Raw genomic sequence first — 19,118 nt, 5'->3', positions numbered from 1 at the left:
CGCGCTGATGTAAATTGAAGTGTTTGTTTTAAAATAAGTTTGTTTTTAATTAGTTATTTAATGCTATAAAAACGGTGGTGTCACATCATGATTGACAGCTGTGATATGCGCATTCTGCGAGAGCGGGGCCTTGATTTCGCAGCTTTACTTAGTGCTCACTACTGCGCAGGACTGGTACCAAAATCGCTACTGCGCAGACTCAAGCCCAAGACGACCCTCACTGGCGGCTTTATTTTTTTACCAATTGAAGAGAGCGAATGGCCGTCGTACATCTTTTTTTTTTTGCAGTCTGTGGTGTATACCACTAGTCAACTAAATGAATATAACATGGCAAAGATGAATGCACATTTATATATTGATTCAATAGATTTATAGCATTTTGAAAAAAAAACTTGTCATGGACTTATTGCATTTATCAGTTTTTATAATAAATCGTTCATTGTATCTTTATCGTTATAGTTGTGGTGTGAACTCTGCTATTCTCTTTAATATAAAACGATTTTAAAACTATTTTTTTTTAAAGTCATCATAATAATGTGAACGGCCCATTACTCCTCTGATTTATCATACTTGTGGACAGCTCTGAGTAAACAGACTAACTGAACCTTGGATAATTTCACTCATGCAACTAAAGCAGAACAAGGTTAATGTATTACCAGAGACACACCTCCTCACTGCGGCCCCAGCAGGTGTTAAATCTATTTAATTTGCACTCTGCATGTCCAAAGCAAACACGTTCACACGCTATATATAGCAACCTCTCCTTCATGACATAGAAGAACACACAATGTTTGGTTTTAAGGCTCAGCGTCCTCACCTGCCCCTGTACACAAACTTCATGGGCTCCACTGCCAGCGCCGTGGCGACGATATCATCAGCGTTGTGTCTCCGCCCGCTCACCACCATCAGACCGTCCATCTTTCCTGATATGAAGACCAGCCCACCCGGGCCGATGAAGCCCAGCAGCCCTGTCCTGGTGAAGGGGTGCTCGCTGATCGGAGCTCCAGAGCTGTTCATAGGAAAAACCTGACACCCAACAAAAGACAAGCTTGAAACAACACAAAATGCACTGATTTTGTAAAGGACTGTATAATACTGTACAGTAAAAATCAAGGGTATGTATCAATTAAAAAATATAAATATTCTAGTACACTAAAACATTCGCTCCCTATAAACATCATGAAGCTTCACTATATTCACTTGAAGTAAAATGTTTAGGATTTTTGAGTCTCCCAAGTGTCAAAGAACAATCTTGCAGATGTGTTACACTCCATAAAAACTAAACTTTCACATGCAAATGTATTTAAAGGTGCAATGTGTAACTTTTAGAAGGATCTTTTGACAGAAATGCATTTTAATATACATAACTATATTATCAGTGGTGTATAAAGACCTTACATAATGACCTGTATTGTTTTTATTACCCAAGAATGAGCCATTTTTATCTACATATACCACAGGTCCCCTTACATGGAAGTCAGCGCCATGTTTCAACAGTAGCCCTAAGCGACTACTGTTTTACAAAGCGCATTTCGTCTCTATGTTGGCTGCGTCCGAAATCGTGTACTGTGACAGTATGTACTGAATTAGATTAAGTATTTACTCATCGACCGTTAAAACAGTAGGTATTATATAGTACAAATATGGATAGTATCAGGGTTTAAATTGGGCCGGGGCCGTCCGGGGCTAAGCCCCGGCACATAGGCTGAAGGTCGCGCTCTGCTCTTGCCAGTGTACTCGCTGCGATGGTGCGTGTGCACTGACGCGAAGGGAATAATGTTTTTTCATGTATTATGGGGCATACTTACCAACGCAAGTTCAACGATTTGCGTGAGCAGATTACATACAAAGTCAATGCAAAGACGCAACCAGGCGCGTCCTCGCACGGGGCGATGAAAATGACGCGAATTGGGCGCCGCCATTGCCGCGAAAACACGCGCTTTTCCCTTTAAATGCGTCTTCGCGCAAGTTATGCAACTCAAGCGAAAAAACTCAGAACTTCAAGAACGCGCTCTCACGCAGGATCATTTGACGAGAGAGAGAGAGAGAGAGAGAGAGAGAGAGAGAGAGACAGAGAGAGGTAATAATGGTGCCCACGTCGAGAAAACTTCATAGAAGACTAGAAACGTGTAAAGGATTAAAGTATGTATGTCACTCATCTAATTACATTATGTTAACACTGGATATAACTATTGTATAGTTTAATAAAATAATGTATTTTGATTACACAAATCAAACCTAACTATATGATTGTTTTACTAGCTGCTGACCAGCATAGGGAATCTCTATGGCTAATTTCTAAGACATGTTGCTGATACAGTACTGTGTGTTGTACCTCTTCTTGTTAATTGAGTCTTTTGGGGTAGCCTATTTTATGCCTAGAATTATTCAAGGAGGTTGATTCTTTTAACTTCCTTTAAAGTTTGATCAGTTGTGCATAATGACATGTGCAAATGTATATAGGGTGTCAAACTCATAGATTTGCATCATTTAAAATTCAGATGCTCTTTTTAAAATATTTTGGGTCAACCTCTGGCACAGCTTTAAAGCTGAAACTTATCAAATCCTATCAGAGGTCCAGAATGTCATTGAAACACACCAGTGGCTTTGCTATCATCAGTATAAAACATGTTACCTCTTGAAGTACCCCTCCCCGCAGAGCCCCCCCACATAACAAATCCCAATTTAACCCCTGGATAGTATGAATTAATTCGGAAATACTATACATCAACAAGTGAGTCGTTAACTGGAATGACGTTAAACAAGCGCAATTTAAATACTGGAGACAGCTGCTTTATATATGTATTTGCATTTGAATTGAGTTGCGTTACAGCTTTCTGGCATTTTCGAATAAAACAACGCCTCTCTGTCTTCTTCGTTGGATAACTCCTCTCCCGGGGGATAGCAAAGTGTCCATCGAAGGAACACCTCGAGATTTCACTGAAAGTAGTAGGTCATCTGGGTACTTTCGCCTACTGGTTTTGGAATACTATGAATCTGGATATTCTACTTTTGGCTTAAGATCTTGCTGTTTTGCTTAATGGAAAAACAGAGAGACACATACTTGATAATAGCACTGTACGTTTAAACAGATACAGTGAAGATGCTCTGTGACATTTTAAAGCAATGTTAATAAACACCAGTTACGTTCCTTGTAATTGTGTGTCAAGTAATTGAGTCATCAATGTCCCAATGTCAAGTTGTTGCTAGTGCCTGAATGAGTATAATATACTGATTCATGTCTTAGAAAATTAGGGAGTGGAATGAGATGCAACCACAAACGTTTACAAATGGAGTTTAGTTAATATAACTTGCTAAAGGACTATTCACACCATCTCTTTTAACAACAACTATACAGTACATTACAACGTTCAGTTATTATCTTTGAATCTGATTAAACGAGATGATGATAAATTCTGATGCCAGTCAGTTCACCCAGGTGTCTAAAGCCTGGAGTATAGTCTGTTTTTTGTGTGTATGCCAATGTATGCACACGGTGGAACGCACAGCCTTGCAAAGTATGCTTTATTTGACTCGTTCGTGTACACAGACGTTTAAAGGGGACATTTCGCAAGACTTTTTTAAGATGTAAAATAAATCTTTGGTGTCCCAGAGTACGTATGTGAAGTTTTAGCTCAAAATATCATATAGATAATTTATTATAACCACTTTGTATGTGCCTTTTTTGGGTGTGTCCTTTTAAATGCAAATAAGCTGATGAAATCAGGGTTCCCACACCTTAGTTAACTTTAAATTCAAGGACGTTCCAGGTCTAATACTTCTTAAATTCAAGAACTAAATGTGGGGACACCATTCAAGTGAGATCAAGGTTACATTGTGTTACCTTTTAAGATACATTGTTACAGTTCCCTTTCGAGGGAACTCACGCTGTGTCACTGCGGTGACACTTTGGGGGCGCTTCCAGGGGTAAGTGTACAGTATATCAAATTCAACCAATGGTGAGGCTAAACGACAAAGACAGGGTGACGCGGGAGCCAGGAAGTATATCGCTATCTGAAATATTGCCAAAGACGGCGTTACAGAGACGCAGGAAGTATGGCAAGGGAGATGCAGCGTCTCATTCCCTTCTCAGGGAACAACAGTTACATACGTAACCCCGAAATGTTTTCATGCGTCAAACTCAACTATGCAAAAAAGCATTTTGGTATGAATCAACATTCGATGCATTTAAAGCGAACAGTTTAGCAGGGAATTATATGAATTTTTTTCCAGAAAACTTCTTGTATAAAATAGATACAAGCTCTTTCAATGAAGTGTATATCTTTGTAGGTATATTTTCAAAAACTTCCCAAAGCCTTGAATTTTTTCCCCAAGATTTACAAACTTTTAAGGGTTTCAAGGACCTGTGGGAGCCCTGTGCAAACACTGCCATAATGGTGGTTTGTTGAAATTGAAACTCAATTGTACTGTCAATTATTTTCTCATTTTTCTCTTCACTAAATGGCAGTGCAGAGATTGCACAGTGCAGATAAACTGGCGGTATCATTATAATAAGATCCCCTTGTGACATCACAAGGGGAGCCAAATTTCAATGACCTAGTTTTTACACATGCTTGCAGGGAATGGATTACTAAAAACTAAGTTACTGGGCTGTTCTATTTCACATTTTCTAGGTTGATAAAAGCACTGGGGACCCAATCATAGCATTTAAACATGGACAACGTCGTTCGAAAATAAAATAAAAAATGTATGCTTAAAACTCTGAATAGGTTTGGTTTAAATAATTGTTTGTGAATACTTTGTTATTTTGTGTCATTTAGTCCTATCAGACGTTGTGTGAACTGGCCCCAGGAAAATACCCTTGATACATAACAGTTTTAGAGCAATTTATCCAAAAAGCCAATGATGATCTAAACCCTTCAGCATCTGTCTGAACGAAAGCCCGGAGAATTCTGGGTAAATGATTGCAATTAACCACGGCCGAATTGATCTCGATCTGATAGGACACAAACCTCAAAGGTGTTTTTTGTCATGCCCGACAGCCCATAATATGACATTCCCGTGGCGATGGAACACACGCACAGCTCTCCGATCTCATCTGTTCGGCACAGCTGAGGAACTCCCTCTGGTTTGACCACACACATGAGAGCTGCGCGGAGACAACATCAATAAACACATTGCACACTTCATGAAGCAGCAAATACACAACATACAGAGAAACGTATGGACGTTATACTACTGTCTTCTGATTGAAAAACATTTGCATTTAAATCTGTCAGTTTGTATTGGATGCACGTGCGTGTTTACATGTGGGTACCTCCAGGCATAACGGTGCCCACGTCCTGTACGGTAAGCACAGACAAGCGCTCCTCTGAATCTACTCTGATCACACCGTAGCTCAAACCCTGCATGGACAAAACTCCTCGACCCGGTGGCTGGTTAGTATCATCAGTGGGCCTAAACCAAGCAATAAAATAAATCCAGGTTATTAAATAAATTAGATCTGTAATGAATAATACATAGTCTGAACCAGATTGGTCCAATTCGTTTTGATGGACGGTACTAAGACACGCCCCCATGAAAGACTTTAATAATTATAATATGTGGATTACGTATATACAATAATTGAGGACTCTGAAAGTGAGGTAATGCTTAAAACCAAGCAGGAAAATCATTACCAGAGTGAGAAACACGCACGGACGCACCCAAACCCAATAAAAATGTGTTTTTAAGTGTGTGTGTTTGGGGGGGAATGGGCTTGCTATTGGTTTGTTCTTTACATCTGCGAATGACAAATAACATGATGTCATTTCATTCATGACAAAAACTGCACCAGAGGTGCTTATCACAGCTCGACTTTGAAACGACTTTTTCATCCGACTTCACCAAGTGGAGATGTTTTCGTTTATGACACCAGACTAACAGAATGCTCTTTTATTAGATTTCACTTTTTGTTCAGTTTCATAAAGCTGTTCTCATCCATAAACTGTCAAGCGAGGTCAGTAAAAATGTCCAACAAACGGAGTTTAATCCTGTGGAATGAAAACCATATGTTCTCCATTCTGTCATGGGTTCGATTCGGTCACAAAGCAAAGATGTCGGGACTATTCGGAGCTGTAATTATGATGACAGCCTAAAAAAAACATTATTTTCTTGTAAATGGGGTTGGAAAATTGCCTCGAACGCATACACAGAATTCGGCGAAGCCCTCTAGTTGATCCATCAACATCAACATCATTCTGGCTTTCTGACAGAGTGAAGCGAGAACAAATATGGTTTCTGTCCAGATTCTCGTAATTTTTCAGATGTTCCGGATTAAAAAACCCAGGAAAGTGGGAAAGAACTAAATGTTCTGGATGGGAGTGAATATGAGGTGATGTCACAGGGTAAACAGGTGGTCAGTGTGTCAGCACTCAACTCACCTCCTGATAGCCACGGTGAGGGCTTCAGCTGAGCTTGCGCATGGACAGATGACCTCTGGCCGCAGACCTTTGCTCTGGAAGACATTGAGGAACGCATCACATGATGAGATGGACCCTGTAGAGACAGAAACAGGGAGAGAGAGAACATTATGTACAATGATGTGTCTCGCAGACCATTTAAAACAGCTCTTGTCTTTAAACAGGGTACCCCCAGGATTGTCAAACCTAAATTCAAGGCTTTTTAATACCACTTCAAATGAAATTTAATACCTAAATCGCACCCATTCGGGTAGAATAAATAATTTTAAATAATATAACTCAAATTACTATTTACAAGTGTTTGAACATTCATGACAACATGCCTCTAAAAGGCTGAGTCCAAGGCCCAAACGCCCTAACCCTTATCTTTACCCAACAATCAAAACCAACAATTAAATAGATTTAATAGATTTAAATGTAGGCTTTATGATGATGAAGGCATTAATATGGGAAAATGAAATTCAATACTTTTTCAAGACTTTTAAGACTCCGCGGGTACCCTGTTAAAAGTGTTACTCTATACCAGGGGTCTCCAACCTTTATGTGAGAAAGGGCTACCACAATGGATAAAACAATCTGGAGGGCTACCTTTTAGATGTAGTCTGCTCAAAACCTTTTGCTTTACTTTTTTAATATACATAAAAGAAGCCAAGCTAATATAAAAAATATGTAATAAATACATATTAAAATTGAGGCTATTAGAAATGGACTCATCAGTTCTGTAAGTTAAAAACAATACATTTTTATTACATGGCTTGTTGGAATGCTTGATTCTGATTGGCCGGCAGTGACATTTGCAGGTTTGTCATTCCCACTTAAAACTTATAACATATGACCCTATATTTACAAATGATTACACCAAATAGAGTATTCATGACATTTGAAAGTTATATAATTTCTTAAAAATAAATTGGTTTTCCACGCAGGTGGTCTGAATTTGTTAAAAAATGAGCTAATAAAGTATTTATATTTCTAAATATTTTTATTTCTGTGATAACAAACAGTTGCCCATACATTATCCCTTGCATATTATACTCAAATAATGTAAATAAAGCTTGTGGCAATATGGTCAGGCAATATGGTACAGCTAGCTGTGTAAACCTCTGTTGTTTTCTATCATAGAAATATTTCAGGAAAAGATTAAAGAGAGATGGGGATACAGAAAGAAAGACAGAGAAAGATAGATAGATAGATAGATAGATAGATAGATAGATAGATAGATAGATAGATAGATAGATAGATAGATAGATAGAGAGAGAGAGAGATAGAGAGAGAGAGGATAAAAGAGCTTACATGGGTTGGATCCATCTGCGACCACTAGCATACGCAAGGAGCTCAGGTTGATGTCCCTCTGATCCCGATGAGCAACCAAAGCCCAGTGCATGTCTCTGGACTTGACACAAGCCACTTTACCTATACACATACAAATTTAATTAGTATTAATTACTATTTAAGAAAACAAAAACAATGTATCAGTCTTACATCTATCTCAGACTGTTGCCTTAAAAGCTACACCATTCTGCTATAAATAAAAATTTTGGCAAATTTTATACATTTTGTGTCATGTAGTTGTATTAGACGTAATGTAAACATTGGTGCAAAAATTGATTTCTGAATATACTTATGTGTGTATATATATATGTGTGTGGTATTAGACAGTGGTAAAGCAGTATCGGTGAACAACAGACCTTTGTATTGACACACTTTTTGTATCCAGGAGAGAGGGTTGACCTTCATGAGCGAGTAAGGAATGCTGATCACGTGCATCATGTTCATGACACTCTGAGGAAACGGGAAGTGACATATTACACGCTTCCATCTAAAACTTCAGATGTTTTGTTTGAATTGAATATTTTCAATAGTAGAACTTACTGTTAGGATTCCATGCCACAAACCCACATCCTTTTTAAAATCCAATACATTCACTATGATTTCAGCTGAAACGGAGAGGAAGCAGTTTAACTATGTGATCATTTGAGCAGACGGATTATGATAAGGGATAGATGTAATATAGTGTATGTATAGTATACCCTCTGTGTATCCACAAGACTGTGTTAGGGCCTGACAATGTGTAAGAAGTGCGATCCGTGTCACCGTCACGCCCAAAACACTCCCATCCTTACAGGTCTTGTACTGTGAATCATTAAACACAAAACGTTATACACACATCAGTTATTAACACAAATATAAACACATCAAATCCTTTAACAAACAACGTTTGCATGGGCATTAGTGTGATCTACTGGCATGGAGAATCTCATGAAACCATGTTATGAATGTGTTCAGGTCATAAATTAAAATATAAAAATAATATATATTATTTTGTTATATACATATATATATATATATATATATATATATATATATATATATATATATATATATATATATATAATTTTTTTATTTTATAATTTGGCTTAATCATTTGTAAATACTATGTCATATTTATATATTCATACACATATTTATATTTAGCCAACAATAATTATTTTGGAAAACTTTAAAGGCGATTTTCTTAATATTTAGATTTTTTGGCCCCCTCAGATTCCAGATTTACAAATAGTAATCTTGGCCAAATATTGTCCTATTCTAACAAACCATACATCAATGAAAAATTCATATATCAACTTTTAAAAGATTTTAAAAAAATTATTTACCCTTATGACTGGTTTTGTGGTCCAGGGTCACACAAAATTCTATATTAAATGTACTTAAATAATAAACTATTTAAGAAGTAAGTGCATTTTTCCCATCAATCTCCCATTTAATGTATAAAAATTACTGTAACATAGTATAGTTATCAAATCAGTAAAACAATTACCACCATTATTTATAAATACTTAATATTTATTATAATATCTATTATTCTATTCTATTATAAATTATATTTATATATATATATATATATATATATATATATATATATATATATATATATATATATATATATATATATATATATAATAAATATTTAAATGATAAATATATATTGTATTCAGAGTTACGACTGTAAGAAAATTATGATCATGAGAGAATTGGAGGGGCAAATGTGCATTTTCATTAAAATAATGTATTGCATACAGACAGTAGAAAACTTTATTTATATACATAGAATTTCTTTTTTATGTGAATCATCTGTAAATTTACAGTATTGCAGCCTACAATCAAACTGTACTTAACATGAGTACAGGGCAAACATTACCCTCCACCCTTGATACCCGACACCCAGCCACTTTTCACGAACACTATGGGATCTGGTGGGGAGCAACAAGACTCACTCAAAACTGGTTTAATATCATAAGACCAGCCCATCGCCATCATCCCGCATCTCCTACAAGAGTCCCGTTTCACAATTAAACAAACATTAATCATTTATCGTCCATTATCCAGCGGGTCTCTAATGGAGAGCTGTAGGGCCCTGTATGCTGACAGGAAATATTGATTTCTCTGCCCGAGGAAGGCACGAGACGTGCAATATATCCACCAATAAGAAATCATAAAACGGTTAAAGTGGCTGGGGGGAAGAAATGTTGGAGGGAAGTATTCCAGGCTAACACTTCTGGAGAAATTTGTGTGTACAGGAAGTGAAGGGATTTGAATATACACTGATATTTTCATAACGGTCTTCATAAAAAAAACCACAAAATTTAAGGAAGTCTTCACCTCTATGTAGGCTGTGTCGTTATTTGCATCTTTGATGTGAGGGAACCAATCACGTGGTGGCTTGGACAGGTGTTTGGACTCCGTGACAAACCATAGCAGCTTCGGCCAACCTGATGGGTGGGTGGAACAGACAACGCATGAATATTCATAGAGTCTATTAATATTCATACAGCTCAATGACTCAGCCATGACTATCATTACCATTAGAAGTGGTAATGATCATTCAAAGAGTGATTACGGCATCTAGCTAAATTACCGCGGGCGTCGGGTGGAGAGTAAGTCCGTCTTTTCACTGTCTTTGGCTAAATTAATATCCTCTTGAGGCTTTTTAATCATCACAACAATATCACAGACTCATTACCTCGACAATTTCTATTTATACCCCCTCTCGTCTTACCGTGGACCAGACAGGGCCAAAAATGCTGACTGCTATTAGTCGTGCTTACTGTAGTGTAGATAACATCAGAGAGTCACAACACAGCCCATCCTCGCCAGCCCATAAATACAGGGTCTAACTATTCGAAGGATCTGTACACACCCTGGTTTTAGCCTCAGACTGGATGCCTATGGTCCTTTACTGACCAAATTATGGATATTGCACACAAAAATGTCACTTTTTAAACCACCGGTATGTCTGAATATGGCGTTACACAATTTCAAGGAGTGTACAAAGGTTTGTATTAGTCTGCCTGGAATTAAGTTCTTAAGCAGTCAGAAGTGACTAAGTTGCTAAAAGTTACGCTTTTGATGATGAAATAGTCAGTAGCATTTTGAAAGATGCTCAAACATTTATTGGAGGTAAATTGTACATCCATAAGTTATTAAAGGAATAGTCTACTCATTTTCAATATTAAAATATGTTATTACCTTAACTAAGAAGAGTTGATACATCCCTCTATCATCTTAGTGCGTGCACGTAAGTGCTGGGGCACGCTGCGACACTTCGATAGCATTTAGCTTAGCCCCATTCATTCAATGGTACCACTCAGAGATAAAGTTAGAAGTGACCAAACACATCAACGTTTTCCTATTTAAGACGAGTAGTTATACGAGCAAGTTTGGTGGTACAAAATAAAACGAAGCGCTTTTCTAAGCGGATTTAAACAAGGAACTATATTGTATGGCGGAACAGCACTTTTGGGAGTACTTCGACTCGGCGCAGTAACACTCTCTCTCTCCCATTATGAGAGGCAGAAGGGGAGCGGATTTTTCAGGCGAGTTGAAGTACTCCCAAAAGTGCTATTACGCCATAAAATATAGTTCCTCTTTTAAATCCGCTTAGAAAAGCACTACGTTTTATTTTGTACCACCAAACTTGCTCGTATAACTACTCATCTTAAATAGGAAAAACGTTGATGTGTTTGGTCACTTCTAACTTTATCTCTGAGTGGTACCATTGAATGAATGGGGCTAAGCTAAATGCTATCGAAGTGTAGCAGCGCGCTCCACGTTTACGTGCACGCACTAAGATGATAGAGGGATGTATCAACTCTTCTTAGTTAAGGTAATAACATATTTTAATATTGAAAATGAGTAGACTATTCCTTTAATACAGCTTTACATAAAAAGATCAGATGCAAAACCCTCTATGTACGTCTGACATGTTTTCTTGAGCATTTTTGTATCGTGTTTAGGTTCAGGAATTTTACTTTAATGGCAATGAAAAGGTTATTAGTCTGCCTTATTTGGTCATTTTAGTGGTATTTAACAAATTTGACTGTCTTTCGCGGCAAAACCCTCTATGTACGTGCAAAAATCTCCACTCCTAAAAAGCCTCCAGTCACTCTTCACTGTCCTTCCTAAATAAAGGTAATAGATCTCAAAAATGTGGTCAATATCCTAATATATTTTGTGAACCTCCTTTAACCGGTTAAAAAAAACTTGCAGCTTGACAACTCAAAACCGACTTATACGTGCCACCATCTATGCAATTCTTTCGAGGAGAAGACCGTACAATGACTGTATAATACACGACGAAAGCATTCGGTCAATAACATTCTCTCATTATTGATGGAGGTGTCATTTAGCAGCTTTTGCATCTGAGCTCTTTATATATTTTAGATGAATACATTTCCTTTACAGCATGTTCAAACTAGCAAACTGTGATTGGTCACTTTACATATAAGCCTAATGCTACATACACACCAAACGCGGGGCATCGCATTACTCGCTCTAGATTTCCCGCGAGATTTAACTTCGTATCATGCACATTTTTCGCTCGAGTTGAATATTTACAACTGGGGGAATAGCGCGTTTTTCGTGGCAAACGCGCTGCCCATATCACGTCATTCGCATCGCACCACGTGAGGACCCGTCTGATCGTGTCTTGCATTGACTTTGTATGTTATCTACTCGCGCAAATCATTAAACTCATGTCTGGTGTAAACCCACAGTAACAATCTACATTTATTCATTTTGCAGATACTTTAACCCAAACATTTTGACGTCTAAATGGATGGTTCTTCAAAAAGTTGTAACTTAGAAAATTAAAATTGAGACCACTAAATCCACCTATACATAACTTAAACAGAGTCATGCATGAATAGGCTGACCTTTGAACTGTGGGATTTCCCCGGTGGGTCCCTTTGGAAGGCCTTTGTGGCAGGCGTCACTGGTCAGCGCCACAGTTACCCCACAGCTGCCCAGGAGAAAACCGATCTGTTGACTGCCTGCGTCCTAATACAGAGACAGATAGAAAGACCAGCTCACATTCGTCATCAGTACAGCAGCAACACTGCAGGGTGCTGACGGTCTACTTATTACAGGCACCACACTGAGAAATGATGTTTACACATAATATCGTAGTGTTAATATCACCTTCAGCAGTTTTAAAATCACCCACACCTTAGAAATGTCAATTTCTTCATATATATATATATATTAGAAAATACAAAAACTGCCTGCTTTTACTAGCAACAAAGTACCAAGGTATTGCCTTTTTTGGTACTATAGTAATACCATGTTTTGGTTAAGTACCATTTAAACACCATGATATGGTATTAATATGTTTGCCACAAGTACAGTAGTGGCTGAAAAGTGATATCCGAAGAGGGAAATTTGTACAATATTTGCTTTTAGTGTGCCCACAGGTATCAAAATATGAGGTGTATGGCACCAAATATTTGCCAAAAAGGGAAATCACTGTGTATTGGAGAATCTGGGTTTTATTCAAATATACAAAGAAATGCATAGAAAACAAACCTCACAGGTAACAAAGCATTGACTGTATGTTTTTGAAATTTGTTGATCCTCTATTGTAAAGTTTTGTTTTTTTTGTTTGTTGGCAAAACGGCAATAGTCCAAACACACCAATGCAACATGCATACAAAATGTTTAATGCATCTTAATAAAAAAAATTAAAAGAAGAGTGTTCAAAGTTGGACATCACTTTTGGCCACTACTGTACTTTCCCGACACTACTCATTTCCCGCCAGCCTTTTTTAAAAAGTTGCACGCCAGCATTTTTCACAAAAGTTTCACAAAATGCTTTCGAGGAAAATTGTCTTCTATAAATATATAAACATATTAATATAACAAAAATTACAGACCCTCTGATTTCAAACAAACAAAACGGGGGAAAAAAACTTTTCATCCTATCTTTATTTGTTCTCTTTTTATAACCTCTTAAATATGGGTAGGTTTCTTCAAAAATACAAAATTTTGTGCAAAAAGCTGAAATAATTGAATTTTTGTAAATTATTTTTATTAGAGATCTGGGGTGCGTTTCCCGAACAACGGCGTAACTCGCTGCTGAACCAACATAGTACGATGCATAGTTGGAGAAACGAACTACCTTGTCACGACTGTTTCCGAAAGCATAGTAACTTTGTCGCACATTCCTCGTTTGAACCATGTTGGTTTACCAACATAGTTGATGATGTCACATGGGAGGTGAAGTACTAATTAATCTCTGCAAATCGATTTAATGTCAGATTATTGCTGTAAATAACATATATTGCATCGGAAGATTTTGTTATTGTGATTTAGTTATCTGTTGTTTATTTTCAAGATATTTCATTCATGCGCAAGTTTCTTCTTACGTCACTCCTCCCAGGGATTCCCCAGGGTCTTAAAGCTTGTAGGGCTGCGCACATGCACAGTTTTCAAATGCAGCGCTTTCATTCTGTTTACAAATTTAAAGACGTAAAATAAAATTGTAATATATTTAGAATGATGGATATAGACTGTACTTCATGTTTTTTGCTTATTTTGTTCAAAAGCATGATCAGCGTAATATCAAGGAACAATGCTTCTAACGACAGGTAAAGAACTGTAGTTCCAACGACACAACTTTGTGATGCAGTTTGCAAATGTCCGCTGGAACGATGGTTTCGGGAAACACCCGCATCAGTGAACTATGCTGAAACGATGGAACTTGCGACAGTAGTTGGCTACCTATTTGCAGGGAATTGTTTTCTCTTAATTGACGAGATTTCTCGTCAATGGCGGAGAAAGAGTTAAATACCATAGTAATCCAAATTGTGATAATATAGTAAAAATGGTATTGTATATATCAAAGTTCAAATGGTACCATGAAGTCCTTAATACAATAATTGTACGATGGAATAGCACTTTTTGTAAAGTTACGTTATAAGTAAAAAATGCAGTAAACACCCAGCTGCTTCGAGACTGGACAGAAGTCTATTGGTTTCTGAGGTGCACTGCATCTACAGGAAGCCAAAGAGTGTTCTGCCAGTTTCCAGGTCTTTTCCTGGAATTTCTGGAGTGAAGACGGATCAGTCTGATCCTCGCCCAAGCTCCTCCTCTCTTCCTGTCACTAAAATTCAACATGCACATCTAAAGGCAAATACCTCTGCCACAGGCTCCGCTCTGATACATTTAGCCTGGCATTTAGAAAAGATAACAGATTTTAAAAATACACAGTGGTCCGGAGAGAGCGAATGCAACATTCACAAGTCGCTGCGTAGGAGTTTCCACAAGACCTTTGTAACGCATAACCATCAGACATGAATAATAAATAAATATTAATATTTTGCTGCGGTAAAGATTGTCATCTTGCCGCTTGATACATCAGCAGAAGAAGATTGTGTGAAGGCACTATGGCGCGGTTTCACAGACTAGGCTTAGGTAACAAAAAAAGATATTTAAAGGAAAACACCACTGTTTTCAATATTTTACCATGTTCATACCACAACTTAGACAAATTAATACACACATATGTTTTTTTTCAATGTGTGCACTTAATCTTTGTACAGCGCGTCGTGAATGTGTTAGCATTTAGCCTAGCCCCATTCATTCCTTAGGATCCAAACAGGGATGAATTTTGAAGCCACCAAACACTTCCATGTTTTCCCTATTTAAAGACTGTTACATGAGTAGTTACACGAGTAAGTATGGGCGCACAAAATAAAATGTGCCGATTTTTTAACCAGATAAAAAATGGGAACTATATTGCTTGACTCTCGCTCAAACGTCCGTCAATATTACTGCATTCGTTAAATCGCCACGTTTTATTTTGTGCCACCATACTTGCTCATGTAACTACTCATGTAACAATCTTTAAATAGAGAAAACATGGACGTGTTTGGTGTCTTTTAAATTCATCCCTGTTTGGATCCTAAGGAATGAATGGGGCTAGGCTAAATGCTAACACATTCACAATGCGCTGTACAAAAATTAAGTGCACGCATTAATAAAAGATAGGTATGTATTAATTTGTCTAAACTGAGGTAAGAACAAAGTAAAATATTGAAAAACGGTGATGTTTTCCTTTAAGCATCTTTTATAAATACGCCATATAAATAGACCTTACTGGTGTGTATACGGAGACAAATCATTGGCACTGGCACATTTTAAGATCTTATTTTCAGTTGAGACAGCTCAAACATGTGTTTAAGTCTAGGACTAGACCTAAGCCCTGTCTTAAAAACTGTAAGTATATGGTGTAACCTTGTAAAAAACAATTTTAGTACACTTGATGGGATTTTATACCCATTTTAGTACATCCCCATTGACCCCATTTTTGACAACCCATAGTGAACCATTAACTATACACAAAGTTTTTGGCACCCATCTATCATATCATATTGTAATTTAATATTTTCACCTTTCTGGTAAGTGGCACTTCGATGGGTACGGGTACCACCTCTGCCAGCAGGCAGCCGTAGAAGGCGACCATAAATGCGGCAGGATCGTTGTTGGGGAACACAAGAGCCACCTGCTCATAAAGTGATAAGAGAGATGAGATGGCACTTTTATGATTTTATTAATATTTCTCTGCATTGAATAAATATTGTGTTAGTCTATAGTATCTTTAATATGAAGCTTCTGTCAAACTTACCCGGTCTCCCGGCCGGACCATGGGCTCCTGCTTGGTGCCCAGTTTGTGAAGAATATTGTAAGCTACTTTCATGCTCCGCGACCAAAGTTTCCCTGTGTAGAATAAAATAAATCCTATATAAGTGTCTTTAAATAAGATCTTGCGTTCACCACAGTCAGCAAAGCTGCGCAAGAAGAAAAGTTCGAAAAAAAACGAAAACAACACTTCAGCCAAAGTATCGAAGGTCAAGCAAAGGGAAAAGATTAATTCAGGATGTTTTATTGACCCCTTCCAGTGCCTTTGTGAGTCACACACAGGCAGTTTCATTGCTTTATATTGTGTTTTGACCTGACATTATCAGAATTTTACTTGGGGGTATCAAACCCCACTGAGGGGGGAACGGAGCGCATGGGATGCTTTCTCTGCGATGTTAATTACTCTTTTGATTTGGGTGAGGTTTATAATGAGCTAAGGTGGAGGTTGATGTACCCCTGTGGGTTCTGTGTGGCGGGGTGCACCACAAAAACAACCACTGCTATTTATTTCCAGGAAATATGCAAACTGTTCTCAGAGCAGTGAATGGCAAGAGGCCCGCGGAAATTGTTTGCTGGTCTGGGCTTTACTCTTCCTCGCGAGTCAGCTGTGTGTGTATGATGATGCTAAGGTGTCATAATCGTTGACAGCATGATGATCATTTTCACTCTCCAAGGAAAACAAGAGAAGGAGAAAGTATAGATCAACCACTACAGCAGAACACACAAACACACAACAAAACCTCACACACCCTCACCCGTGAATTTCAGCAGGCCGGTTCCTCACTGAGAGATCAGCTAAGATGCTGCAACCTCACACACATAAATGCACTACGCCAAATATCACATCTGCCTCTTGTGAGTAATCTTCGTCATAAATTAAATAAAATTTCTGTTAGTATGAAGTAAACATATATACCAGTAAATACGAATGTAAAGTATTTGGACAGTTTATAATGATAAAAGTGCAGTTATATCTGGCTATATTACTGTATGGCTGTAGTTATACAAGTGAGGGATAATGTATATGCGAGAAATAATCCCGATGCGAAGCTTATTTCGTGATAACAACCGGATGCATGTACATTATCCCGCCTATTACACGGCTATTTACCTCATAAGTAAGCTAAGGAACATTAAATATTGATTTGAAATATTTTATGAGCACATTTTTAACAAAAACAGACCTTCTGCGAGGAACACCAGTTTATTTTTTAGTTTTAAGATAAGACGTTCAAATATCAGGAACAGTTTTGGGGAAAGTTACTTTTAAAAGTAATGGATTACAATATTAAAGGATAATTCCGGTATTGAACACTTTGAGGCTCATTTCTGGTTTGTTTTGGATGAACTACAGTGATGGACACTGAAATTTTGACAATGGGTCGTGTTTTGACTTTTTGACTCGTTTAGAAGCGTCTCTTGACTGCTTCAGAATGGAAGTCAATGACCATGCACAAACATTTCATTAAAACAACACTTAACGTTCATTTTCAAAACTGTGCTACTCACCGAGTGGTTCGTGGTGTTCGTTGATGATTAAAAACAAATATATTGTCGCAATGTATGATTTCAATCCGTGTTATTTGCTATAGTGGAACTATTTTTTCAGATACCTCACAACCACGTATATACTTCCGCTCTATATTTGAGTCTGAAGCGTTAGCACACTCCCGACCACTTGATGGTGACAACCACTTTGCCATACAAGTACGCTCGGTGTCTAGCGTATAGACAGTCACAATCGAGCTCAACTTCAAACCTAAAGCTGGTCACTGAGCCATCAAATATGGGAAAAAAATTATTCTGAGAGAAACCAAGCGAAAAAACTAACCACATGTAAACAGACCCTTTTCTGTTTCCCGGCGGCAGAGTGATATATCAGCGAGCAATGAGTCTTCCAAGAGAAGTCAATGGAATTTTACAAAATGCCAAATAAAACACGACAGAAACTGTATTTCGCTACACAACTTGTTTTTAATCATCAATGAACACCACAAACCACTCGGTGAGTAGCACAGTTTTGAAAATGAACGTTAAGTGTTGTTTTAATGACATGTTTGTGCATGGTCATTGACTTCCATTCTGAAGCAGTCAAGAGACGCTTCTAAACAAGTCAAAAAGTCAAGACCATTGTCAAAATTTCTGTGTCCATCACTGTAGTTCATCTAAAACAAACCAGAAATGAGACTCAAAGTGTTAAATACCGGAATCCAGCAAAAAGTAACTAATTGCGTTACTTTTCATGGAAAGTAATGCTTACGTTACTTTTAAGTTACTTTTGCGTTACTTTTTCTTACTTTGGTAAGGCTTGATCACTTTCAGGCCTTGCAGGTGTTTTTATGACTGAGAAATTCTGCATTCAATAAGTTGCATATTTCCATCGCAAAAATGACAAGCTTTGGCCTGACATCTCCGTTTCTGACTAAAACTGTTCCCGCTCAGGCGTGCACACATTGTGCGTAATTTTACGTGACTACGTTCAGTTTAATTCAGAACATAATTTTTTTATCGAATTAATTAAACTGAAAAGCAACTTGCGTTACTTTTTTAAAAAAGTAACTCAAATATTAATGTGTTCATTAATGCATTAATTTACTCGTTACTTCAGAAAAGTAATATTATTACGTAATGCACGTTACTTGTAATGGGTTAGCTCCCACACTGGTCAGGAACATGCTATTTAGTTTATCATTTGTAAATATAATGTAATATATGTTA

General features: G+C 37.5%; 1 protein-coding gene across 13 annotated transcripts in view; it reads right to left on the bottom strand.

Annotated features, from left to right (window-relative positions):
* dip2ca (disco-interacting protein 2 homolog Ca) overlaps positions 1-19,118 on the bottom strand; it is a 130,304-nt gene that overhangs the window by 27,145 nt on the left and 84,041 nt on the right. For all 13 annotated transcript variants that reach the window (XM_065258448.2, XM_065258449.2, XM_065258451.2 and 10 more), the window contains 12 exons: positions 16,387-16,478; positions 16,153-16,263; positions 12,638-12,761; positions 10,086-10,195; positions 8,453-8,555; positions 8,295-8,359; positions 8,111-8,204; positions 7,716-7,835; positions 6,384-6,498; positions 5,279-5,418; positions 4,974-5,110; positions 818-1,026 (listed from right to left, as the gene is read on the bottom strand). In XM_065258448.2, the coding sequence (XP_065114520.1) occupies positions 818-1,026; positions 4,974-5,110; positions 5,279-5,418; positions 6,384-6,498; positions 7,716-7,835; positions 8,111-8,204; positions 8,295-8,359; positions 8,453-8,555; positions 10,086-10,195; positions 12,638-12,761; positions 16,153-16,263; positions 16,387-16,478 (1,420 nt within the window). The remainder of the gene's footprint in view (positions 1-817; positions 1,027-4,973; positions 5,111-5,278; positions 5,419-6,383; positions 6,499-7,715; positions 7,836-8,110; positions 8,205-8,294; positions 8,360-8,452; positions 8,556-10,085; positions 10,196-12,637; positions 12,762-16,152; positions 16,264-16,386; positions 16,479-19,118) is intronic.

The sequence above is a fragment of the Paramisgurnus dabryanus genome, chromosome 22 (genome assembly GCF_030506205.2).
Source record: "Paramisgurnus dabryanus chromosome 22, PD_genome_1.1, whole genome shotgun sequence".
NCBI lineage: Eukaryota > Metazoa > Chordata > Actinopteri > Cypriniformes > Cobitidae > Paramisgurnus > Paramisgurnus dabryanus.
Note: the sequence above shows the minus strand (reverse complement) of the source record. Positions and strands in the feature narration are given on the sequence as shown.